General features: G+C 37.9%; 1 protein-coding gene across 7 annotated transcripts in view; it reads right to left on the bottom strand.

Annotated features, from left to right (window-relative positions):
- The window catches only part of TENM3 (teneurin transmembrane protein 3), a gene marked incomplete at both ends in the record, with an annotated part of 311,431 nt that overhangs the window by 105,463 nt on the left and 178,689 nt on the right, over positions 1-27,279 (bottom strand). For 5 of the 7 annotated variants that reach the window (XM_080343550.1, XM_080343551.1, XM_080343552.1 and 2 more), the window contains 2 exons: positions 6,850-7,088; positions 25,318-25,555. In XM_080343550.1, coding sequence (XP_080199676.1) covers positions 6,850-7,088; positions 25,318-25,555 — 477 coding nt within the window. Of the gene's footprint in view, positions 1-6,849; positions 7,089-20,135; positions 20,229-25,317; positions 25,556-27,279 lie in introns of all 7 variants that reach the window. The other 2 variants (XM_080343548.1, XM_080343549.1) reach the window with 1 other exon arrangement.

Here is a 27,279-nt window from a genome sequence, read left to right as displayed (position 1 = left end):
CTAAAACAACAGGCAACCAGACTTGGACAGGAGCAGAGCTGAGCCGCACTCGCTGGGGAGGCAGAGCCCTACACAGAGCTTTGCCATGGCAGGCAGCCAGCTTCTGGCTGCCCACAGTGTTTGGAGTGAGACCTGGAAACATCCATTCTGGACAGAAGCAAGACATCACTATGGACCTAATCCACAGCTTCTTACTTTGAGAGGCAGCCAACCCAGACCCCACCAAGCCTGAACTGATATGGGAAACTTTTAATGAGGAAAAAGAAACGATGACGGGGAACACTGCTGCTGCCTCCAAATGCACTAGAGAGACCCGGAGCCTTCCCTAAAAGCCCCGTGGATTGTTAAAATAAGAAGCTGCCTATGACTTTGCAAGGAGCTATGCACTTTCTATAGTGCTGGAGACACTGGCTGCCTTCACAGCTTCAGATATGAGCACACACTGAGCATGAGCACAAGACACTGATGAGGTTCTCCTAAGTGGCCGGTGCAGTCAGATTCCATTGAGAAGCCATGCTTGGGTAGCTGATACGCTTTCTCAGAAAGGTTCATTGAAGTTCCCCTGCTGTAGATTTTTGGATGGCAGTTTGAATATGTGGATTTGGTACACTGTAAAATCTCAGAGCACTTTCTTCAAATGATGACAACACACCAAGAGGAAAGGCAAAAGTATTTCTGATTATATAGCAGATATATAAATGCATTAGTCTACCTCCATGCCCTTAATGTGATGGAAAGAGAAATGGGGTGAGACCATAAATCTGGCAAACTGTAAAAATCTGCCACATATCTGCAGACAGGGAGCATATTTCCACCCCACACACCTCAGTGAAGATCCAGTCACAGTTATGGTCTCAATACAACCCAAGAAAGCAGACAGAGATGAGGAGAGAATGTGGAAAAAAACTAGAAGTTCTTGATGAAACTCTCAGTGACAATAGCATTACAATACTCAAAATTAAATGCAGGTCAAAGAGAAAAACAGTTTCTATAAACACATAATGAAAGTAAAGGTGATTAATGGCAACTAAACTATATTCTCCCTCATGCCTGTTAATTACGATACCTATGCTGGGTACTGTAATAAAAATTCCATTTAAATGGCATTATTAATGAAGTTGTTTTCCTCATTCCTGGCAGTAATTGAGCTTTACAAACAGCTGAATAATATTAACTTGGCATTACAATCAAAAAGAAATATTATATTGTTCTTTATTGATAAAGTAAAAAATATTCTTTTTTATTACAGTTATATTTAGTCATTGCTTTAGTCACAAAAATTATGACTATAATTGTCATGGTTGTAAGTTCATTTGTTTTGGGGAGGGTGGTTCTGCTCAACTATGACTTCTGCCACTGAGCCCAACAGTGAAAAAATCTTGTCCTCCACAATCTGGGAACAGATGTGAATGCCAGCAGCTGTCAGACTAAATCCTGAGCAATACAGGAAAACCACAGACAACAAACTCGGACACAGCACTGGAGACACAGAAAGGTAACCTTGGTCTGCAGAAACAGACAATATTCAAATTTTTAAGGATTACTTACGACTCATCTGCAGGATAATTGACCCGCAGCTCTGATTTTCACACCCTGTACCCTTCTGTGTCAGTCTCCTTTAATGATGAAACCGGTTTACCATTTTTCCTGGCCACCTCCTTCTTGTCTTGCTACCTTAAAACCTCTTAAGTTGCTCTGTTATTATTCTCAATTAGTTTTTGAAATAACTCTAAAGGTAGCCGTCCATGATTAGAAATCTATTGGCATTTGAATTTTCAGCTTACTTCAAATATCTAGAGATAATGATAAAAAGTAACATTTTCAGATGGACAAAAAACATGAATGCGCAATACAAAAACCACAGAATAAGGACAGTGTATCTATTTTTATACAAATGTGGAAAACATGAATTATCTGTAATTATCAAACACAGCTTTCAAGTCTGGTATCTCTTTTCCATTCACATATCATTTGTAATTTGCATTATGACTGTATGGTCATTATGGTCATCTCTGTGTCATAGCAGAACAGCATTTTTTCTACTGTTTCTCATAGAATGAAATTTAAACTACAATATATGTTTTCCCAGAGGACATTTCAGTTGTTAAGTCTAAATGTTAGGCTGTTAGCTTTCTTTTCTGTCCAAAATGGATTTCCTTAACTGTTCACAGCAAGCAGGCATGATAAAAATAGTCCTGTGGCCTTTTAAATTATTTCTAATTAAATACAATTACTCCCCTCCCCGCCCCAAAGAGATGCTCTTCTGTTATTAAAATATTTGCTTTATCACAAAGAATAGCCTGACAGTGTATATTCCTGTCCTAACTGCTGGCTGCAGAGTGAAGGCTAACAAAATGATCAATCCCAAGGTACACAGAGGGTCAAATTCTCAACACACTTGGAAGTATGACAGATTATTGTGAAGAAGTCAGGACAGCAGAGGTCTGACTAAATAGGTCAGGTCTCACTGTGTATTCAAAGAACATTTTCTGTTAATAGAAACCTATTTAGCAGACATGAGACAACATTAATGACAAATGCATGAGACTTTTCTGTGTGCAACTCTTCAAGCGTAGTTGACTGAATCAGGTGTCATGTAATTCCAGCACTGACTGAGGAAAACTGCTCACCTCTTCTGTTCCATGCACAGTGAAAATAGCACTAACCTCTTGTATTGACTTAGACAACGTCAAGATAGTGCCACTGGCAATGGAGAACCAATTGCCAAAGCAATTCCTGGGGAAAAAAGAAGGGGCCTGATGTCCTCAAATTCTCATTAATTTAATCCAGTTGTTGAATCCACACTAAAGAAGAAATAATTAGTACAGTACCAATCAATCTGTTACTATAGCTGGTCAGAGTCTGTGCTATTCAACCACATATTGCAAACAACTCCTCCTGACTGATACAGTTCTCTATAATTGCACAGTGGATTTTTCTGTTAGAAAAATGACACTGAAGGAAAAAAAGCTCCTCCCCCTAATAAAGATCCCAAGAGGAAGAACTGAAGGATGGAGGCTACATACAAAACTTTGATCTGATGGCCACGTTTGACCTAGGAGTTGCTCTACAAAACCTTCCTTTCATTCATTCACTGCAAGTGACGGATGCTGAATGAGGCAGAAAGCCATGGGGAGAAGGAGGACAAAGTTCTGTTTTGTCTTGGACATTGCAAAGCTGGACTCCATTTCTGGCTTTCACACAGACTCCCTGTACAAAGTCTGGGTAAAACTATTGATGTGTGTGTAGAAAGAGGTCAAACTAAGGCAACTTCACATTTCTTACTCTTTCATGGCTTAAATGTAATACTGCTCTTCCTAGCTTTCCAAACAGGGTAAAACATTCTAAAATGTTCATGCTGGACAAAAAAAAAAAAAAAAAGTAATTTTCTTCCTTGATTGCAAATCTGATTAAGTATAGCAGTTAAGCAAATGAGTAGCTTGAAGAAATTCCGGGGTAATCTTGATCCCCAAACGAGGCAGTTTATATTCTTTATTTCCTAGCTTTTTAACCCATTATTTCAGGGAGCTTCGAATCCTTTACTCTAGAGCTATTTTTTAATTCCACTCTTCTATATGCTGCTGCAGTACCTTTGGGTTCAGCATTTGCATGTTTCTATTATTTAATTCCTTCTTTCTCAACCATTTAACAGTAGAAGTAGCCACTAAAGAAAGAACCAACGTTTTCCTCAACTCACTTCTATTTTCTCTAAAAATCAGCAGGTCTCATTAACAACGGTAAACTTAAACATTTTATACATTGCAGAATGGTTGAAAGAGACCACAAGAGCTAGAAAAGCAAGAATTATGCAGGGAGGCTGGAAATGAGACTTTCCTTTAGACTGAAACAACATTTTCAATTCCCTGCTCATTGCAGGGAGTTTTGACTAATGACCTTCAAAGGTCCCTTCCAAACCAAACTATTCTATGATTCCGTGATTCCTTGTGACCCCCAGGACTGCATTAAGTGGTCTTACAATGCAGCACTTGCCCTGGTCTCTCCCCGTGCTGACATCCTCTGCTCTCACCTCCTCTCTGTAGACTTTGCAAATATAGGAGCTTTTCCTGTCAGAGTGATGGAAGAAGTGCAAGACAGACCAGACTCTCGATGTAGCTCCTTCCTCCGGCTGGGCTAATCGACGGAGCAGTAATTGGCTGAGCAGTTCTGCAAAGGCAGACATGAAGTCTAGCAAACTGTCTCTTCTGCCTTATGTTGCCTGAGCAGAGGCAGCTAGATTTGAAGTCACTTGCTCCACCCCAAATCCACTGCAACTGAAATAAGCCTGGGCATGACACATTCATCTCTCTGTATTTCTGAGAGGGGCCTGGTTACACCACTGTTCACCATGCAAGCCGTCCTATTAGTTCTTCAGTCTGCAGCTACACTATGTTCCTTACCCATGTATACTGGTGTATTTTTGCAGCAAGGGCTGTAGCTTTTTCACGCTTGTAGCAATGTCTCTCTGTGAAGTTTAAAACATGTCTCGAACTGGCTTTACAAATGTGACAAGCCACCTCAGGTGCTGTAAACCACAGCAGACAAGCCAGACCACTGTGTTAGCAGCCTGTCACGGGATGCTAGAGGTCACGCAATACTGCAGTTCTTCCCATCTTTTTATGTTATGACCAATTTCCTACTCAGTCATTTCCCTTTCACACCTATGCTATGAAACAGTTAACCAAAATGAAGGACCATTTCCATCCTACATTAATGATTTCCACTGATTTATACTTGGATGGCCTATTAAATGGAGAGTATTTCTGATATTACATCTGTACAGATGGGAAAACCACATATATGAATGAGTGTAATCCATTCATGGTTTTATGGACCCGAAGTTCTCTGGAGAGTGTCCCTGAGTGCAGGATTTTACATTTAGATTGCTGAGTTAGCTGAAATACGTGTAATATCACCAGTAGGCAAAGAGCTCCCTATTGACTATGGGCAGAGGAAGGCCCTTGTGCATTGTTTATTTCAGCAAGGATGTGAGCTGGCGCGCGCCCATGAAATGTTGTACAGCTATATTTGTTTTTTACGGGGTATGTGAATAAATGATGTGTGGAGCTGAAAGCTCTCACTCACTGGAAAGCTCGGTCCTTTTTCCCGAATACAGGAACAGAGGCACATTAGACATGCTTATATTTCTTAATGTGCCTGTGGGAGAAATAATCCGGTACAACTATCTTCTTGTGCCCCTCAGATACATAAGTAATCTGGTTCTTCGGGGCTAGCAAAGTGTAGAGCTCAGCTCAGAATCAAGCCTTCAATATTTTACTATCTGTATGGCTATTTTTTCCCAGTTCTTGATAGTGATACTCACACTGCATTCTTTCTTTTGTATTTTTCTTTTTATTTAGTAGCAGATGTTTGCTTCCGATGACTTATGAGGCAATACTACAGAGACTGAGAGCAATTAATGTGTTTTATAAATGGAATAATTTCAATCCCTCTTTCAAAAAGATGTAGTATCAAAGCTTAACTCTGAGACACACCGTTATACTCCTGTGCACATTCACACAAAATAACCACAGATCCAGTGACGGAATGGGGGACAGCAATGGCAAGCCCTGCATTTGCACATGTGCCTTGTGCTGTTTGGGGCTGGCAGCTGAGGTGCAAAGGCTGCTCAGTGAGCTCTCCTTTGCTGGAGCAGAGAGGAATTTCTCCAGCTACCCACCAACCCAGTTGCTTGCATTGTTCACAAAAGCTTCGACCCGGTAAGAACTACTTCAAAAGCTTTATACCTCTTATGCTGTGCCTTGAATTGAACTGTAGCAAGCCTGTTTCAATAAAGGCAATGAAGATTTAAGGATCGTAAGGCCTTCTAGGCTTTATTATTAATTTACACTGATTTTAAAAAGGAGAGAAGGAGAGATTGACTCTCCTCTATTTCCTTTTCTTGACTTCTTAAGACTGAATCTGAGTGCAATCAATACCAAAAACAGACCCTTACACTTGTATTTCCATAACTGTGGTGACTTAAACTTCTAATTAACAAATCAGTTAAAAGAAAGACTTTGAAGACCATTTCTTGACTCAGAAGTGAAAAAATCTGTAATCTGGACAAAGCAACAGAAAAATTTACAAGCACAGAAAGAGCTTGTTTTATTCTCTTATTAAAGTCAATGACATTTTTCTCACAGACAAGTACTGCTCCCATTAACTGTCTAAAACTCAAATTATGTAATATTTATAGCAAGCATTTAGGAAATTAAGTGATTAAAGAGATGAAGAAATAACGGAAATACTCCAAAGTAAAAATTGGGAAATGGAATTTAACAAACAAATATAGAAAAGAGAAAAATAATTAAAATAACCCACAAGAGAGGAAGAAGTCTCCACTTTCTCTGCATGTTGTCCTTTTGGACAATTACTTTCCCTGTCTTGCAATCAAAAGTCTGTATTAGACTTTTGCTCTAGCTCTATACACAAACGTATGAGTATGTAATGATGAAATAAGCGACAGTTAACATTCCTAAATGCTGTATTAGGTATATTTCATGCAAAATGAGAGGAAAAGAGTTCCATGGATATGCTGCAATTGATATTCACATTATGGAATTTTTACAGCCTATATTTTACACATACCTTTGTGAGAACTAGATACCACATAGCTTAATTGCAGTTCAAATACTTATTTGAAGTTAATTCACCCACTATGATGCTGAATGCTTGCAATACACTCAGATTTTCTATTTCCTCTAAACAATTGGGAGGTTTCATTAAATCATTGTTGTGGTTTTTACTGTTACCAAACACTCCGCTAGTTAAAGGTTAGTATGTCCCAGTCCATATACAATCAATCACACACCCCTATTCATGGTGACAATTATAAAAAACAGGACTCACCTATAAAGTAGGACAGCAGTATTGCCAGCAGCACTGAGACCCCTACAGCACAGAGTGCAGTACATTTCCAGCTACAGTACTTCGAAGACTTCTTGAATTTAAAAGCACTTCTGGATAGAGTGTTCCTAGGTAGTGGCCGAGTAGGAGGGGAATAAACAGAGCCGGATGCCATTGTGTACCCTGGTGTTGCAGTACTGAACAGCGGTGTGGTCCCTGTTCCTGTTTTGAATAGGAAATGCCTGTGGAAGAAAGAGTATATGGTAAAGTAGAAAAGTAAATAAAGCTGGAGCATAGGCAGTCATATCTCTTGTTCAATTTTGTGTATTTTTCAAATAGTTAACAACATCCAATCTACAAAGTGTAATAGATGCAAAACTTGTCAGAACATTTGCACACACACACACAAAAAAAGGCACTTTCACTTTAAGAATTAAAGACTGAACCCCACTCAACATTAGTGATATACTGGTATCCACACAGGAAACAGAACTACCCAAAACACAGTACGGTAGGGAGGAGGTCTCTCAGAGTTCAGAGTTTATCCGACAAGTAGGGACAGGCTTTCTGCTGCTGTTTATTTTTGTTGGCTTCCACTACAGACTACAGGGAACTCCATTAAAAAGTCAATAACGAGCAATCTGACTGTAGCCCACACTACTTATCACAGCTTTCCTGGGTTAAGTACAAAGAAAACAGCAATCTCTCAGATACAAACTTCTGGCAAGTTTGCCAAAATTAGTCAGTGTGTCCTAAATACCCAGTTCACTAATTCATATCTCCTCGCACATAACCTTACAATAACAAGATCTGATTATGGATACAAGCAGCTAGTTACAGCCTGGGAAGTACTCTAAAGAAATATATTTAGTAAATGCTGAAAAAGAACCACAGCCAGCAACAGAAATGAAAAGCAATGCCAAAGTTAAGACACACTCCATGAGTTACCAGTAAACTTAACAGTCTTCAATTAAAATTTCTAAAAGAAATATTGCTCTGTGAGCCTCTCTACAGTAGAATCATTTAATTTTAGTTCATGCAAGCACAGCATAATTATTCTGGAAGAGCCTCTAAGCATGACATATACTACCTGGAGTTTTTCTGATGCATGTATACAACTCTACGAGCAACAAAACCTCAGCCAAAGATCTTTGCACCACAGGTTTTCCACCAATTTGTTACACTGGCAGCTCCGTAGTGTAAAGCTTGGCCTTCCCTAATTAGGCTTTGAAAAATGAAGACATTATAGCTAAAAATGGTAAGAAAGTACCGTGTGGAGAATTCTGAACTTACCAAGTGCAGGAACAGCTAAACAGAACTAGAGAGGTGTCTGCATTTTTTAATAGGTAAGAGACACTCATCGATTGTTGATATGCAGGTCCTCCTGAAGCCAAGTGCATGCCTACCCTGTTTGCCTACTGCATGCCACCTATACAGCGTGGGTCAGAGGATCTGGCACCAAACGAGCTAGCTATGGAGGGGAAAGCCCTCCAGTTATACCATGGGGCACTGTGGACTGCATATCAGCTGATGAGACTTTCATCTTCCAGGACCCATGCTCAGATCCTTACATAGTCATGGACCAACCTATACAGGTATAGCAGCTTCATCACAAGCAGCTGTACAGACACTGGAAATGAATTTGCCCCACTGCAGCAGTTGATAACAAGGTTTGTTATTTGCAGGTGATTTTGCTACAGGAGGTTAACAGCTGAACTAGAATATCTCGGCATAAGCCTTCTCCTTGAACATACCTGCGTTACAAACACGATCCCATGAAATACGCTACATAGGTTACTTTGTTTTGAAGAATACTAAACTTGCTGGCAGTAACAACAGAAGGATACGCACTAGATCTACTGATGCACAACAGCACATTCAAATTTTTCTTGGCTTTTGAGCTCACAGGATTACTAACAATTTCAAAAGACAAAGCCCTTGTGGTTTAAATCCTGTCTAAGAATGTACTTCATTAAAAGTTGTGACATTTTCTACATAGCAAACACCAAAATAACAACAACTAGCTCTATGTAAAAAATGTGTTACACCTTACAACACCATTACTTTGATTTTACGGACTCACAGAAGCACAGAAATTCATGAAGTCCTGCTAAAGTGTCTTATTTACTTGACCTTTACTGTTCTTTCATTTCTGTCTACATATGGTAAATGCTATGTCCAGGTATATTTCACAAACAACATGTACATAGATCCAAAGAAAATGCCAAACACAAAGGTGGCTGTTTCCTTCTCTACATGCAATGTGCACTGTTTTGGGGGGCTGAAGGAAAGCCATGCAGTAGATATAGTAACACTCCTCCTAAACATCAGCTTCCAAGTTAAAAAATAAGAAGCTGTCTGACCAACCTGGAATTTTCACATCTTCCTGCTCTCGCTATTGGGCTCAAGAGACTAAAAATGGAAATCGGCATTATATGAGCACTTGAATGCAACTCCATATACTCAATGCTTTAACAAAATAACACAACAAAAGAGTCAGCCTCTGATCTTAGTAAGAGCTGAGACGTCGGCTTTGGTATGGCACAGCCTACTAGAGACTGTAATCCATATTCTCAAAGGCTTTGAGGAGTTAATCCCATAGATAAACTCAGGAGATGGCCACGTATCTGCGGTGGTGTGAGCTGCCGCAGCTGACAGTCCACCTCAGGCACCAAGGCAACAAAAGATAATTGTAACTTTTGTATGTGAATTCAAGAGTATGTAGTCCCAGGCAGCCTGCAGCACAACTCCTCACTTTCAGCTATCCCTCTTTGCTTCAAATCCCATGGATACAATGCCAGAGTGGTCACACCGGCTGGCTGGAGAATGCCAAGGGAAATACAATGACAGAAAACCCAGCCTGGCACCACCCTCTGGGTTAAGAAAATTTGTTTGGATCCCTGTGTTCCTAATGAGTGAAGTTACTAACAAAGTTGTCAGAGACTTTTTGTGCTACATTAACTCCGGGTGATAAGTATTTAAAGTGTAATGCTATCAGACTTGCACATCTTGTCTGCCTCACTGAGCCATGCCAAACAGTGTTCCTAAGAGACACTCAGAAGGATATGGTATCTGACAACAAACCCAGGCTGCTTCCAGATAACACCGAAATTCTTACGCTCTTGAAATGTAATCTATCCACAAATGATTTTAATTATCTACATATCCATCTTCCTTGGCTTTTCAAACCATGGAACTCGAATAGCTAATTTCTAAAGCCTAAACTGTTTGCACTACTTGACCATGCACTGACTTACCAGCAATTACACCATGTTTCATCTCAGAGGGAGCTTATAGCATCTGTAATTGTGTATCTTCCATTCAAAATTGATCGTCTAACAAGCACTTTCTAGATCTTCATGTAAGCAGCACTTTAAATATTTTATTAAGCTTTAGAGTACAAAAATCCAGTGAATCATACTAATATTTTACAAGACAAGCTAACTCTCTTTCTATTCAATAATTCAATTCACTTCTTAGAGCAAAGAATCTTCCACTTTTACGTTTATTCAATATATATTTCCGTCTGCTTATTCTATCTATGGTTCTATTAAAAAGTGAAGTTAATCTTAACATTTTAGCAGGGAAGAATTTACTGCCTGAGAAATCTAAGTTAGAGACCAGTGGCAAAATACGATGTTATGTCATAAACTAATCCTTGGATGCAAAGACAGCTGGGACACCCCCTTATTGCACAAATGGTAAGCATTTAACTTAAGCTTCTGCCCATAAGACAGAAAGGTAGCACCAAAAACCTCAAAGATATCAGCTCAGAAAACAGAAGCATATGGATACAAATAAAATAATATTTTTAATTTAACTCTGTGCTGTCTGAGCACCAAGTGCTGGTGTGCACCTGCTGACATGCAGACGATCTTCCTCCTCAAGGTGCAGGGAAGACTCACACCAAGTGCTGCCACTTCCTCTGCGGAAAATAAAATTGAAGCACCCTCTAATAAATTCAGTAAAAGGGAAAGCAGGAGGGGGAAAGAAGTGATAAATCACCCCCCACTCTCCCCGAGTTGGGCAGAAAGATTAACTGAAAACTGTGTCTTTTAGAGAAATGGAGATAGATTACCAAAACACTCAAGGACAGTAAAGGCTCAGACCATAAGCCCAAATGCTTCTGATACAAGATAGCCAGGTATCTAGCAACAGAAATGTGATTCAGAATAACCTTCTTCGTGAAAATATCTGTGACAAAAGCTTTTGACCCCAGTTTAGAAGAAAACAGATACTATGCATCCATGAATGCAATATTACACAAACACCTCTGGAAGGTCCTCAACTCCAGACTGCGAGAAGAATAGATATTATACAAATAAACTACCACCAAGCAAAAAGGAGTATTCCACATTACTTTTAAATAGATTGGTCTCAATTTGTATAGAATTATGGCATAATTTTAACATTCTGAATAGAACTTTTATATTAGACACGACTTCCTCTTTTTTAGCTTATGTTCAGATTGCTTCGCCTTGCAAAAGATTCTCTGTTATCTGTAGTAATGATTTGTCTGGTTTTGGGAATCATATATAGAATGCTTTGCATGTACTTGGAAGACATGTCAAAGAGCCTACTTCATTGTTTTCAACAACTTTCTTGGCAGCATTTTAATTCCGCATTGAAATATTTCATACAGCATAACCACACCAACAGAGTGCTGAATCCCATGGCTAACATGTCACAACGTATTAAAAGTCACACATGACTTTTTCACAAAATTCATACTAAACAAGGAATTGTGAATAAGGCCTAGGAAAATTATATTGAACTTCTCTAAGTATGTCAGAACATGCATCATATTTTATCACCTCGCCAGTGAAATTTAAAGGTAGCTATTCTTGTTTTGTGCAAATTGTTATTTAGATAATGACTGCTGTCACAGAATAAAGGTCAATATCACTAGGCCTTAGGCATCTACAACAACAAAACACTCCTCACCTTAAAAACTACAATCCCTTTGATCCAGAATAAAACTGTATTTAGAATATATGTGCTTAAAAAACGTAAATCCCTCCCTCTCAAATCTTTGAATCTTGTATATTTTTGTATACTACCAGCACCTGAAGAATCTGGAGCAAAATAAATCTATTAGTTTGGTGATGTTTCTGAATACAGAATTTCCACTGTGATCAGTAACAATGGTCACAGTACCACTGCAGTACAGGTTTTCCTGCAGAACTGTCTCCTGTACCATCCCATGTGCAGTCTCTTTGGTCATTTCCATGATGGTGTTAACGATATGTAGCTCTACAGACCATTACTGACCACCGCCAGACGACCACTGAGGAAGACCAGTTGTAGCACTCAGAAGACTGCACTACAAAAGGCATCCAATGTTAGAAATTATCTCTGACCTGGACTTTTGAAGGAGGTCCCTGTCTAAAAACAGTGTAAAAGGTAGGATTCCCGGAAGCATACAAGGTACAATGCACAAGTTAGCTCATTCCAAAAACCATGGAGAAGAACGATAATCTTATTTGATAGAGAACAGTTACACGTGCAAAATTTATGTGTAGCTGTAACCAAATAAGCAGAAACTGGAATTACTGCAGTATAGCAGATCACCAGGAACAATACCCTGTCTGAAAGTGGCCCGTGCAACGGGAGGGGACGAACACCTTCCACACTGCTTCTTCACTAACAGCTCACTCTTTCCCTAAACTGTTCAAAACTCAGTCTCACCGATGCCTTGTGGTGTTTTGTTCTGTATGCTAAACACGCATCATGTCAAAATGTATTTTCTTCTATCACTTTCAATTTAAATTCAACTTATTGTTCCCTTGTTCTTGTATAATGAGTATGCACTATTTGCCCCGTAGTACATATAGACAAAATTTTAGTCATACTGTTTGATTCACTTTCTTTATAGGATAAAACATACAAAAGCATTAACAAGTAATTGCGTAAAGCAAAAAAAGTAAAATTTAGGCTCTTCATGGGTCAGGCAAAAGCAAGCATAGAGTTGAAAAATGCTGTTTTCAGATACCTGCCGTTTCAGTGCAGAATAAAACAAAACTGACATTTGGAAGATGACAGATAGAAAGTGACTTGAGGAGAGGAGGAAGAGGAAAGAAAAACTATCCCTAACATTTTTTGCACTTGTTTCTTTTACCCATAGGTACCAAAAGACCCCCAAATATTTAAGTATATCCATGAGTGTCTGAAAATTTATTTCATGTAAGTAATAAGTCCACTAATCTATTTGCATCACGTTCTCCCTGCAACTTGAGAAAAAGCCTGGACAAATTAATTAGCAACTACCAGTACAGGGGAACACTGTTGGCTCAAAAGATCTCTGTACTTTACTTGACTCTTCCAGCCAAGGCCATACCATTCTGTCTTCTGTAATCACTGGTTAAGTACTTTATAAAATGAGCACACCAATTTTTACATTGTGGTACATAGGTTAATCGTTTCCCCAAAACCAACTCAAATAGGCCATTATTTAACTCCATTAAAAATTATCTATTTGCCTCTAAGGAGTGAAGAATCTGTGGACATTATTATACTAATTAAGACATTTGTAAGCAAACTGAGGTAAATGTTCTTATCCATTCTGCTAGGATCCTCAATCCGTTAGCTTGGATTCACTCCAAGGCATGAAGTGGTAATATCTACACCTCAGACATCCAGAATTAGGAAGACATCAATCTCCTAAGCCTCAAGAGGAGGAAAAAACTTCTACCAAATGCACTTTGAGTGAATGCAGGTTGAGACGTGCAAATTTTAGTGAATTTATGTTTTGGTGACACATTTACCTCTCACGACCAATACTTCAGGAGACATGTCTTCTCTCCTTGACTTGGTTTTGACATTTAATGTAACAGTATTATTGAATTTCTGGGAATAAAAACTGTAATTGTTCTATTTTCTAATTAATACAACTATGATGATTGCTCCCTTGAACTCAAAATAAAATATCAGATTTTGTCGAAAACAAGTCCTGGTTCAAAATGCACCTATCTGGAGACAGCAGCAATCAATAACTCTGCTTTTTAAAAGCATAATGGCACCTTTTTCAACAGTTTGGCAGCACCATGAGGTCAATGGAAGCAAGCAATACATAAGGGTACCTGCAGCTTTATCTTCTTATTTCTCTGATGATCCAAAGGGGCATAGGAAAGTCAGAGAGGACAGACTTCCAAGGTTTTGGAGCTCTCATTCTCTACCTTAAATACATTATTACTGACACATGCAGAGAGTGTGTTCCCATCTCTTTGTGAAGACCTACCATTTTATTTGCCATTTCCACACAAAGACATCAATTAATCTTAAGAAAGTAACCTGAAGAGAAGATGGATATATCCAGCTGCAGCTATTTCAGTTTGCTCCAACTTCTCTAATTTACATTTTTGTATTTATCTCTTCCTGACTTTCCTTAATGCAAGCCAGCTGAATTTTCCACTCCTGGGAATGGGTTATCATGATTTTTGTTTGTTTACAAAAAACCTGCCAGACACATTAACTGTCAGAGTCAGAAGAAAACCATTAACTGTGGAAAAAATGGTGGTCCGAGATCACAATCAATCACTGCGCTGCATCTACCGACTGGTACGCTCTCTCTGCTGACAGACCCTATTCGTGCTGGATTGAACTGGGCTCTGTGAGAGAGACCATGACCCTCACCTGCCACTTGACATTAGAAAGCTCTGCCTGGTTCACTAATGGATAGATCACATCAATAAATCTGATTCCTTGCACTGAGCTGAGGAAGCAGATGGAAAAGGAAGATTAATCTCCACCAACTGATGTTATAGTGAAGATGTAAAAGATAACAGAAATTACTGGGTAGGTCTCACGTGAACTCTGGGGTTCACTGATGCATGAGATCAGCTTTCCCAGTAGTGTCCAGAAGGAATTGGATTTTTGTTTCTCCGTGAGCACTTTATGCCTGTCTTCATCTTCTGTTAACATTCTTCTGAGATGAAACCTTGTAGCTGGTGGTGTTTGCCCTTAGCACAGGCTTATGACTGACTTCCACAGAACCATATGGCTGCATTTAGCATAAATCCAAGCAAGCACAGAAACTACATTATGCTGTGAATTTGTCTCAGTTTATTTTCTGTGCAGAATCACAATTAAAAGATAAAAGTGAATTTCCGCTTCCTCAGAGCCAATATTAAGACTACCATAATCCTGGAAAAAGCTCTAAGATCACATCGGATCACGTGATGATCAAAGATTGGGAGAAAGAAAGAAAGAAAGAAAGAGAGCTATTATCCATATGCAAAACCAGAGGAAACATCTGTGGGAACTGGAGATAAGCCTCTTCTAACAGCTTATTTAAATGTTTCAGAAAAACACTTTACATATGGTAACACTTGCCTGAAATTGGGTGGGTTTACACTGAGAACCCGCTTTCTTTACAAACTGAAGACTGAAAGTGAAGAAGGAAAAAAACCACTACTGGAGCTGCAAGTGCCTTCCTTACTGGTTGTGTGTTCTTTCACTTGCGGCCCCTGGGAGGTTAGCGCTCCACTGCTGGCTGCTGCTGGAGAACAACTGGAGAAGTCAGGCATGGCAACCTGCAGCTGAAGCTTCAAACAACTCAGACATGAGAGTAATCCCAAGCTGCTGTGAAAGCCACCAGGACATGGTGACTTGTAAGACTGGGTACTGACAAAAGCCCCAAAATTCCTCTCTTTGGGTGTGCAAGAGTAAATCTCTCACTCTGCAATGCACCTACATTCTTGGTGGTATAAGAAAGAATACAGTGCTACAGCATGCAGAAGACACCTTGAAATTATCCTATTATTTGCTCCTCCAAATTCAGATTTGGGCTGCTAGCTGTCTCCCCTGGAGAAGGAGGAGTTCACTTCTGTGATATGTAAATGCACACCTAGGATCAAAAGAACCAGTATAATCAGCTGGCTTTCCCATGCTTCTCTCTGCTATGCTGCACATTCTGTGAAGATGAGCAAGGCAAACAAACAACGCTAAGCCACACTTCATAGAAGTGAGCAGGAGAGTCCAATGCGAAGAGTGACTCATGGTGCTGGATGGGCAAGCAAAGAAATCTGCCATAATTTTAGTTACTCATACTCCTCATTGCAGGACTGTGCCATTATCTACTTTCCAGAGGAGAGTGAAACCAGATTTAGGTATTGCTGAAAAAATACGAAGTGGCTCTGTTCTCCTTACCAACTTCTTCTGGGTCTCCCAGAGGACTAGTACTTGTACAGGCCTCCATCTAGGTTACAGTAAGTGACCTGGCTCTCAATATTGTTGGTGATATTTACTTCTGAAGGAGGCAGCAGTTGGAGCGAACCTGACAGTCCCCTAGTGCACTTTCTGCTACTGACAGTGTTCATCATGTTCAAATTCTCCTCTCTCCAAAGAGAGAGTAGAGGAAAGCACCTGAATTTTGCAGTGAGAACTGGAAATGCTCATGGAAACACTAAGAATTTGTATTACAATTCCTGATCTTGTTCTCTGCTATTCTGGAATCATATCCCTACCAAGATAGACAAAGACAGAAAGTTGTCTCTGAAATGAGGTATTCTAACCTTGGCCAGTTCCAGGGACAAAATGAAAGAAGAAAGGTAGGGCAGAAGCACTTCTCTCATCTCTTTTACTACCCTTGGTGTCTTCATAAATCTGAAAGATAACAATTGCTCCAAATATCTTAAAAGGCTCATGGAGACATTTTCAAAAAGCAAATGTGGTTTAAGAGAGACTCAGAGCTGCGTTATTTACCCAAAGATTAATTCAGAAGTTGAAACAAAGGTTAAAATTTCTCCTGTGGCTGAATTTCTCCTGACTGAATTAGTGGACATTTTAAAAGAAAATAACACCAGAGGGAAGTTAAAGAAGTGTTGTTCTGCCAGCGACTGATAGGATCTGATTCTGCCCAAGCTGCAAGCAGCCTGAAGTTTCCGTGGATCTGTGAACCTTACCTCACTTATTGACGTCCACAGCTGTTGTTCTCTTTCAATTCAGAGTCCTTGATAACCAATTATGAACTCTGTGCTGCCACTACTACACTACCAGCAGTCACTCAAACAGCCAGATTCACGTCACTGCAGTGACAGCACTGTCACAACCTCTGAATTACAGCCGCTACCATCAACTTGGCAATTGTGCATGTACATGCGATGCAACTGCCTTCCTGTTTTCCAGTCCTTACTGTTTCTTGGTGAAAACTTGTTGATTATTACACTTGGGTACTCTCTCACATGCAACGTGCCAAGACTTGTAGATATGAGAGACCACCATCCACGGGTTCAACAAGGCAGAGGATTACATCCTGTGCCAAATAGAGGGTCATGCTTTATCTTTAATGGCACTCATTTTCACATATGGCTTTTTGGAGCTGCAATTCTCTTTGTGCAACCAACATTTTCAGAGATGTTGGATGCTGGCACTAAACAATGATGTCTTTGCTTTGCCATGATGTTTAGTATTGTTTTCTCACCTGTTTGAATGTGACAATCTCCAGAATCTGTTAAAATTCCTTTCTGGTTCAACTAAACTGCACTTACTGGGATGGCAGTCTCAAGTGCAGCCATGCAACTGCAGAAAGAGGTTTACTTTTAACTTTGCACTTAACTTTATGGTGTTGACGACTTTTTACTAAAGTGGGGTTTTTTTGGTTTGACTTGCATTTTTTTTAAAGCAAATTTGAAGAAACATCAGAGATTGCATGAGAAGGCTTCTTATCAGCACAGGCAATCACAGATGCAAAACCTTTGGTTTAATTATTTCTGTCGTCTGTCACTAGTAGAGCATATGCCAGCAGCCAAGGTTTCTCATCATCTTGATTCAGTCCTATAGGTGCTGAGGTATATGCTATTCAAAGGATTTCACAAGTAATCACAAACATTAAAGGACAAGGAATAATTTTGGTTTTCATCCTAGATATTCAGTCTCTCGTCCTCCAGAATTTTATCTATAGTCCTACCTTGCCTAATCAACCACACTCAGTTTCTCCTTCTGGACTACTCCAACTACCCATTTGCACACCCACTCTTACCCCTTTTGTGCCCAGTCATTTCCAGTTGTTTTCTCTCCAGCCTGCAGTCCTGGCTTCTCCCACTCTTAAATTTAATGCACTATGCCCTTATAACAAACAGATCTGTTTTAAGCTCAGCTCTCCTAAACTTTTTCCCAAGCAGATGACAAAAATCCCCAGCAAAACTCCTTGCAAAGAAATCTTACTTGAATACAACAGGAAGTTTTCAAACCCCAGCCCTGCAAAAAATTGCAAAACTTTCAGAAAATGAGGAGATTCTATAGATATAGAAAACAGTAGGAAGCTCTATCTGTAAGAAATATAAATACAGTAATTCACTGGTAGTGAATCTTACTTTTTTCAATTTCCCCTCCAGATTTTGACATCTAGATAACTTGGAGATGGGACTATCAGGTTAGGTAAAAGAAGACGACTTTTTACTTCAAACTAATCTGATTTGTCAACATGTACACTAACATATGTTTACATATTAGAGAAAAGAATAGTGGTATGAAGTGAAGCCAACAATACATACCATTAAAATACTTTGAGATTTCCAGCTGTCTTATGATAATTAATGCACTGTGCACAAATCTCTTGAAGCTATAAACAACTATTCTTTAGGTCTAGGACTATGAATCATTAGAATTCCTATCCAAATGTCTATTTCTATTACCATTATTAACAGTAAAATTGTCAAATTCATTAGATAAATATTCTCTCCGTAAGCCATACGAACTAAGAAATAGTATATCATAATGTAACACATGCATGACATGAAAACAAAAAAACAAATATATAATGATTCTAGCTGTGACACAGTATGTTAGTGAGGCTGATAAACTGAATCTTCATGCTGACAGCATGTAATAGTCTCAAATCTATTATGCTTTGGAACTGATGTGTTATTATCTCTGGACAACCTTCACACCAGGAGATGATCCCTGCTAGCCTAATTTTAAAAATGAAGAGATTACAAACAAGATAAATTTCATTGTATGTTTACCTGAATTAGTATCAACTTAACAGGAATTTTGTATAACATAGTCCATTTGCTAGAATACTTGCATTGGGCAGTTCCATTACAAACATATAAAGCATAAACCAGGCACGGTTCCATTAACTCTACTTCAGCAATTATGCACCTGAATCAGTATTGTATGGTAATTGGTCTACAGGGAACAATAATATTTGGTTTTGTTCTTTTTTAATACAATATGTTTACATTTTTACTTTAAAGAAAATATATTAGGGTCTTCTGGTAAATATCTGCAATATCTTTGAGTTTGCTGATAATGATTAACTAATTGAATTTAGCATACCATTCTCTTCCTGCTGTTGATTTTAATTTGTGGGTAAGTGAATCTTTAAGAGCTTTTGGAATACGAAACAGATCAATGTACAGTGTCAATGTATTTTACAGGTTAATTAGTTATTAATGGGCAGATGCAAATCTCATTTAATCAAATAGCACTTTCTCTCTTTTATAATGTTAAGAGTTACAATTAGCAAAAGAGAATTTGGACATAAAGCTCTGATTTTTACTATAGTATTAGCAAAAAAAAGGTAAATTTATGATTAATAATTCTTTACTAAAATTTAGCATACTGTGCTGATTAACAGGCTAGAACTTGTTAGAAATGGTACTTTGTACCTTTTATTTTTCTTCTTGTGTGTGTGTATCAGAAACGAAAAATAATGATTCGATGTAAGAATGTCCAAAAATAATTCAAATATAAGACTGATATTAATGACAATGTTAAGTAGATATGGAAGAGTTCAGTAATATTTATTTTATTTAAATGAATTGAAATATTCACTTATATGCAATTCTCTACTTCCACTTATATACTTATCAGCAGTTCTAATTTCAAACTATCTGACAAAAATTACAGATTAGATATGTAATTCCTCTTAACTTCGACTGGTCATTTCTTATGCTATATTAATATATCATAATATTTCTGAAACAAACATTTGCTAACTAGTAAATACATTACAAACTCAGGATCAGATCTGGCAAATGTCTAACAATGCAAATAGGTTGCAACAGCTTGCAGAATCAAGCTACAGAGAATTAACACAATCTCAGTTGTACTTCTGCTTTCTTAAGTGAAAGCAAACAAGATTCGGCAAAGTTTTCCATTTTGTATTTACCATGAATCAGTATGACGAATTATTTAAAGTGTTAAGAAAATATTTTAAAAATCATAGATAAAGATGAGGAAGCCTGTCCCAGATGTTTTTGACTATTAGAACCAAATTTTTTTAAATCACATTTTTGTCTCCTGTGTCAACAGTTAGCATCATGCAAACACTTAGAGTCACATACCCATAACTGCTATCGTGATATGTTGGAGAAAACACATCCATCTCTATAAGGTTGTCATGACCATTTGCAAGGACTGCTTGATTTCCTAATTCTCTATACACAAAGATACAAAAAGATGAAGTTAGAGTGGCAATTTCAAATTAAAGAATGGGATGATCCCACAAAAAGAATATACTAATTCTCTTGTATAACTTCCTTTTTCTACAAATGAGCAAAACTGCAACTGCATTTTGAATGTGGGATTTATCTGCCCTCCAGGCTGTTCTCTGAACTACATACTGGATTGTAACTTGAAGACATGGTTTTACAAGGCTACCATTAGGTGGTCACTGCCCTTTGCTGATCCCTTATTTATGTGCAAGTCCTTGAATAAAATTCCTGGCTGCTGCCCATGGCAAGACAGGCTTAAGGACTGAACAGCGCTTAGTGGGGGATGTTGTTTACTTGATGAGGCTGGACCAGAGATGAAGCAATAAAAGTGAACTGAGACCATTAAATGACAGTCTCTTGCTGCCTATCTGGCACAGCCAGTCAACCAGAAAATATGCAGAGGGATGGCTACAGAGTGAGCGGAGATCTCATCCTCTGCAATCGGCTTCGTACAGCAGCAGGGGAAGGAAAGGACCACAGACTCCAGGTCTCTCAGGGAATGGCAAGAAAATGAAGGGGGAGGAACAAAGCTAGGCACTACTATTTTGTTTAGAAGTGCATACTTCTTTTGTCCTGTCTAAACCAGGAAAATATTAGTTTGGAAAAAAATAAATAGGTCCATGCTGCCTCAATGGCTGCATATCTTTGAAGAGAGGAATGATAAATTCAAGCAATACCGTGCAAATACTACTGAATTCCGGACTATCACTGCTTGTCTAAGATACAGGGGATGAAATACACAGCATGGCCAAATTCCAAGTATTCGCAGTGACAGCAAGGGATTTTTAAGCAGGAAGGATACCATAGAGATCAAGCAAAAATCTAACGTAAGACACTATTGACACCAAGGGAAGCTTATAAGCATATGGGCCCAGTGTGGTAGGATTCAAACACAGATGCTTGGTAAGCACTTGACTGCATCAGAATGTCAAAAGAAAAACGAACTTTTAAATTCAACTTTACTCTTTGAAAACAATACTGGTTGTTTGACTTAATGAACATGCCTAATGTGGGTTGGACTAGATGATCTCCAGAGGTCACTTCCAACCCTAACCATTCTGTGATTCTGTATGTATATACTGACACCATAATTATGGCATGTCAATCTTTAAAATGCATTCATGCTCTCAGCAATCTAAGTAGAGTTTTGTTTTCCCAACTTGCAGACCAGCAAAGGGGCATGCTCACAATCACACATGGGGTCTTCAGAAGAACATGACTTAAACTCCATCCCCAGTGTCTGCCTTTAGTTCGTGTCATGCCTTCTCAAGACAAGTAAAATGTCTAATCAAGTCCATGTGTAAAAACCTGGAAGACTTAGAGAATGGAACAATTTTGAATTTTATTAAACCAGGCACTGTTTTAATGGATGGAATGTGTAAAATAGCTGTTTTAAGCAGACTTTAACCTCCAGCAACACCATGCTTTTGCAGACAATCAATCAGCCTCTACACAAATTGATTTAAGACTTCCCTGGAAACTACCAACACCCTTACCACATTTTAATCCATACTGAAGGCGCTAGCTTTATTGGCAATCCACCTCAATAAAGACTTATGAGTATGTTCATCACACTTCAGGAGTTACTAAAATCTTCGCATTCTAAAATGAAGTTTGGATCAAGCTTGCAGAATGATTTTGAAGTAAGACTTTCTAGGAACTGTTTTGTCTGTACCACTTCTGAGGTATTCTAGTACCTTAATTAAATTATTGGAAATGCTGAAATATTTTCCAGACATCAAGTATTTCGTCAAACAGTTGTGTCTTTCTTCTTGGTAAAATTAGTAGGTAAGTAATGGAATCTGGTAATGTTCCTACCCATTCTATTTTTAAGCTAGGGGCATGAGAAGACTAAACAGTATCAGTACAGACTATGAAAAACATGTGAGTTTCTTTGTTAGTGTCTATAAAAAAATCAAAATCCATTATACAACGTACAGCCATCCATCAAAAAATGCAGTATTTTATACAGCAAATCAAGGAAGAAAAAGCAGATCTTTCTTTGATTCACTGACATGTTAGCACAGGTTCTGAATAAAGTTATATAATATTCCCGGAGATTTATTTCTTGACTGGAATATGTAAATTTCCCTTTGCTGACAAATTTATCTTTGACATTCAATGCCTAAAATTAATGAAATATTCCCTGAGAAATGCACTAAGAGATACTACCAGCTCCCTTTTATCAACAAATTTACAAATTCTAACATACTTTTCCTCTGCACATTTCTAACATACATAATTGACTGTGCATTAGAAAAAAATCTGCATGTTCAAATATTTAACACAGAAAGCATTTAAAGAAGTGATTTACTAAGTATTTTGAAATATCAGTAATTTAGATCCTACTAGAATGCAAAGCCATGTGAATGTAATGATCCTGGTGCTCAAGAGCTCACTAGTAAAACTAGTAGGTGAATGAAAACTTAAAGACCAATGATAATGAAAAAACTACTCATTGTAACTACTTAATAATCATTTATAATATTCAACCACCTGACATGTAGTCATATATTTGCATTATTTTGGCTATCCAATAAGTAATTCCAAGTACAAAATGGAAAGATGCCCTGCTTGTTTATTTCTTCAACAGTTAATATTTTTCTACTGTGCTGGCTTTTCCAGCAGGTCTATTGCTTCTAGAGCTGAATTTAACTTGCAGCAGGTTGGGGAACAGGCAAATAGTAAAGATCATTCCGTGTCCAATGAAAAGATCCTGCAGTCTGCAAGAAATCAGAGGAAATCTGCAGGAAATATTTTCTTACTGTCCTGCTGGGTTTTTTTAGATGTAGATTTTACGTAGCCCCAGTAGAGTGAAGACAATTTCTGCCACTGCTCACTAATGTCATTATCATTTACAGATGGCATCAAAGATGAAAGAAGCACTCACATAATTCAAGTTATGGTTTTAGGCCCTCATAAAATTTTAAGGAAAGAGTCTTTTTATATTTACAAAACCATAAACTGGAATATCTGTTGGACATTATTGATCCGTCACTTCACAGTTCATCTGTTTAACCAGTAACATGAACGCCTTACACAAAAGTATTAACTCCATACAGAGCCAAATTCTAGAATGTTCTATTAAATATACAACTGAATCCAATAGTATGAAATATATATTTCAAAGTCACTTCCATTACTACTATAAAGTGATAGGGACTAAAACCTCCCTCAGGCTTTGCAAATACATCTGTCTCTTACCTACTCGCACATACACAAGAACAGCCTATTCACTATCCAGCTATACATGATAGCATGTTGTATATCATTTTTATGCCACCATCACCAAGATGAGCCTATAGAGGAAGACAGTTATGTATATATGCTGACATTCACATTCTGTACCTCTAAATGGCTGTCACCTAAGTCAGAGAAAAAAAAAAAAAAAAAAAGGAGGAAAAAAATAAAGCTGACTATGGGCATAAGCTAAAATATTTAAAATATTGCCAAAGATGAAATAAACTTCCTTTTAGGCTGAGAAAAGGATGAAGGAAGAGACCTATGACAAAGTTGTTAATATAGCTGAAACTGAGCCTAAGAATCACACTCAGTAGGGAACCTTAACCAAAAAAGAAAAATCAATGACAAATAAGACGGGTTCTTCACCTCCAGAGTTCCAACCAAGTGAGACTATAAGAGAAACTACAGTAGGCGCCTGTCAGTTTTTATGTGATATTTTCGCATTTCAGCTCATTCACAAGTGTTCAGAACTTGAACGCTCAAATACCCTTAGCTTTTAATCAAGAACATTTAAAAGATGAAAAGACTCTACTGGACAAAAAAATTTGCTCCAGGTTGGAAGTGGCATTCTCATCCAATTCCTGTCTTTTTCTCTATAAACACAATAAAAACATATATGGCAATAGAAGCAAATATCAAAGACCTTACCCATCTACTGAAGTTTAACCAGTCTCGAAAACATCAAATGTCTGATTCCAACTACAAATTTATTTCTTCTATATAAGAAAACTCTTTTTAAATGTACTAAATTGTCTGAATCTGATCATGAAATCCCTTCAGCAGGATCCTATTCCACAGTGTATGTGTCTCATAAGCAATATAGAAGGGTCCAAGAAAACTAAGACAAGGATTAGTCATTCCCAACAGCCTGACAGAGGACCTGCCTGAAACATCTATGGGGACAAAACTACCTAATGGAGAATCTTAAGTTTATGTATGTTTTAAATTAGTCACAATCAGCTGGACTATCTTTACTTCTCAACAAAACATAATTTAAAAGGATTCAAAGAATGAACTGAAGGGATTTCATAAACATTTTCAATAATTACTGTCAGCTTTAATATAGTTATAAATGCACAGTTTGATGACTAAATTGGAATATTATAGCTTTCGTTAATAAAAAATTAGTGGTGACTGAGTGTTACATGAGTATTAATTAATCATTGTGGGTAAATTCAGCTCTGTGCCAGTAAGTTCTATAAAATCTTTTTATAGATCATTCTGCATCTAAAGAAGCTAGTGTCACCCTTTACATTAGCTGCTTCTTTCATAGAGCCAGTTGTCAATTATAAAATACAAAAAAGAATCAGGAAACATTTATCATTATACCAGAACTATGCGGGTTCTTTCATTTCACCAAATCCTAGATAAGTTTAATAAATGCCTAGCCTCACATGGGTATTTCTTTAAGGGGACCAAGTACAAGAGTTAAAAAGTATTACTGAAAGTGCCTTGACATTCGATCTGTATGGCGGTATATATTTGACACATAACATATCTGGCAAGCAAGACAAGAAATTTCTTCAAATACTCAAAAGTCACAGATTATGAACAGGAACAAAAATGCTTGTCTGGAAAATTTAATATACTCTCTGAGTCCAATTACTCTGCTATAGGCATTGTAAGGGAAAAGAGTATCACTGTGGATTGGAGAGGATAGCTTTTAGTACTGAAAAGTCTGCAGTTTTTGTTTGCTGAATGACGACAGTATTAGCTGCTGGTCATCTTTCATCAAGTTACTGATTTTCCTTAGAAGTGTCACAGTCTGTAGTAGTACCTAAGTATTTACCTGCTTTCCAGTGGCGCATTACTGCCAAGGACCCAGCTGTCCTGCAGCTGGACTGACTCAGGTGTGGTTTGCAGCTCGGCGGGCAAAGCAGCCGGCGGGGCCGGACTCTGATTCCTCCTATTTGTCAGTGAGTTTCTGTTAAGTGAGGTGATGGATGGGTGATGCTGTGCTGAATGTTGCTTGTGAGAAGGTGGCAAAGGCTGCAGGGTCGACTGGCCTTGGTTATTTGGAGGTTGTTCTAAGAAGAAAGAAAATTAAAGTTCGTTATACACAATCTTAGCACTTGCTACAACCAAAGCAGAATGAGAGATTCAATATAATCCTATCATCTAATATATTTGCATATTATTCTATTAGCAGACATTCAGTGACATTCTCTAAGAGCAAGTTTACCCTTGATACACAAAGTTCTAATTAATATACAACAGATGGTAAAATTGCTTTTGGTTTTAATTTGTTTCAGTTTTTTTTTTAATCTGGTTTTATTAACACCTACAGAAGATAGCATCTGACAGATCCCCTAATGTGCCTTTAGATTTCAGCTTTTTTTAACAAACCAACCCTGAAATTAAATGAGTAATTTCAGTAGAACACAAAGGTTTTCGAAATGCATATAATCCCTATCATTATTTAATGGATTTTTTTTAAGCTTTATTTAACTGCAATAAATTATTACAAGCTAGTTGCTAAACAGCAGTAGACTACTCTACTTTAGTGCCTTTCAAATAAGGCAGATCTGCACTATGATCTGCTAATAGATGCTAAGTATTCTTTAGCAGAAGGTCACTCTGTGAAGCAGATGTTGCTTCATGGATATTTAACAGACTGAATCACATCTGATTACAACATCAGAAGACTCATATACTTAATGACCGTCACATCCATTAGAACACACGCAGAACAGATTTTCCAGTTTCACACTATGCAATATAACTACAGTTTGGAGTAAGTCACAGGTGATCAGAGAGTCAGGCCATCAAAACAAAAGGAAATATTTTTTGACTTAGCCAAAGCACACAACACCCATAAAGCTTAAAACCAAAACAGCAAAACACACAATCAAATATCTTAATCAATGTTAGGTTTTAACAATCTGTTTTGCAAAATCAGTAATAAATAAGACATAAACAGAAGACAAACCTTGTCATACAACACAATGAACACAAAATTAAAAAACCTTATGACCCTTCATTTATCATGATTTAGCAATGATTGATGACACTTAAAAATGTAGCACTTAACAATATGTAATTCAAATTGCATTCTATTTCCTAAACTAGTGTAGCAGAACATACTTAATAATATAAACGCAAGTCTTTAGCAGAGCAGAAGATACAGGGCTTGCACTTTGCTCACAGTGTAAATGCTTTCACGTAGTTTTTAGGTTAGTTACTTCATCTTCATAAGCAATTCCCCTTTTGGAACTGGTTATAACTGCAAACTGTTACAAACTCAATACCTCAGCACAAAGAACACAGGAAAAGTATATTTGCAATAACTTACAGGTGACTACTATAAAAGTAAATTAACAATGAGTAATTTTTCATGTTGTGAACATAATAAAATTTGAGAATTTTAAGGAATAGACGTGCTAAGCTTAAACAGGCAATCCAGCCTTTGGAATAGTTTCCTTTCTGAGAGCCCATTCTCATTTCCAATTACCTTCTATGGTCAATATGACTTTTGTCATGACTCACAGCAATGCTGAATCTGTCATTAAAATAATGACAACTTTTACATTGCCAATAAGGTTTTCAACACCAAATCCCTAACACATTAATGAAAAATTAACCTCCAGGAAGGATATAACTGATGAGCTTTGTCTCTACCAACACCAACACAAAGGATGTTGCTGCATGTGATTACAATCACTATCAAGGGCTTCAAGCCACATTTCAACAAGACAGCTAACAGAACATTAACAGACTAACACTAGCAAAGACTTTTTTCCCTGTGTCTACT

The sequence above is a fragment of the Nesoenas mayeri genome (genome assembly GCF_963082525.1).
Source record: "Nesoenas mayeri genome assembly, chromosome: 4".
NCBI classification, from domain to species: Eukaryota; Metazoa; Chordata; class Aves; order Columbiformes; family Columbidae; genus Nesoenas; species Nesoenas mayeri.
This window is presented reverse-complemented; position numbering and strand designations above follow the sequence as displayed.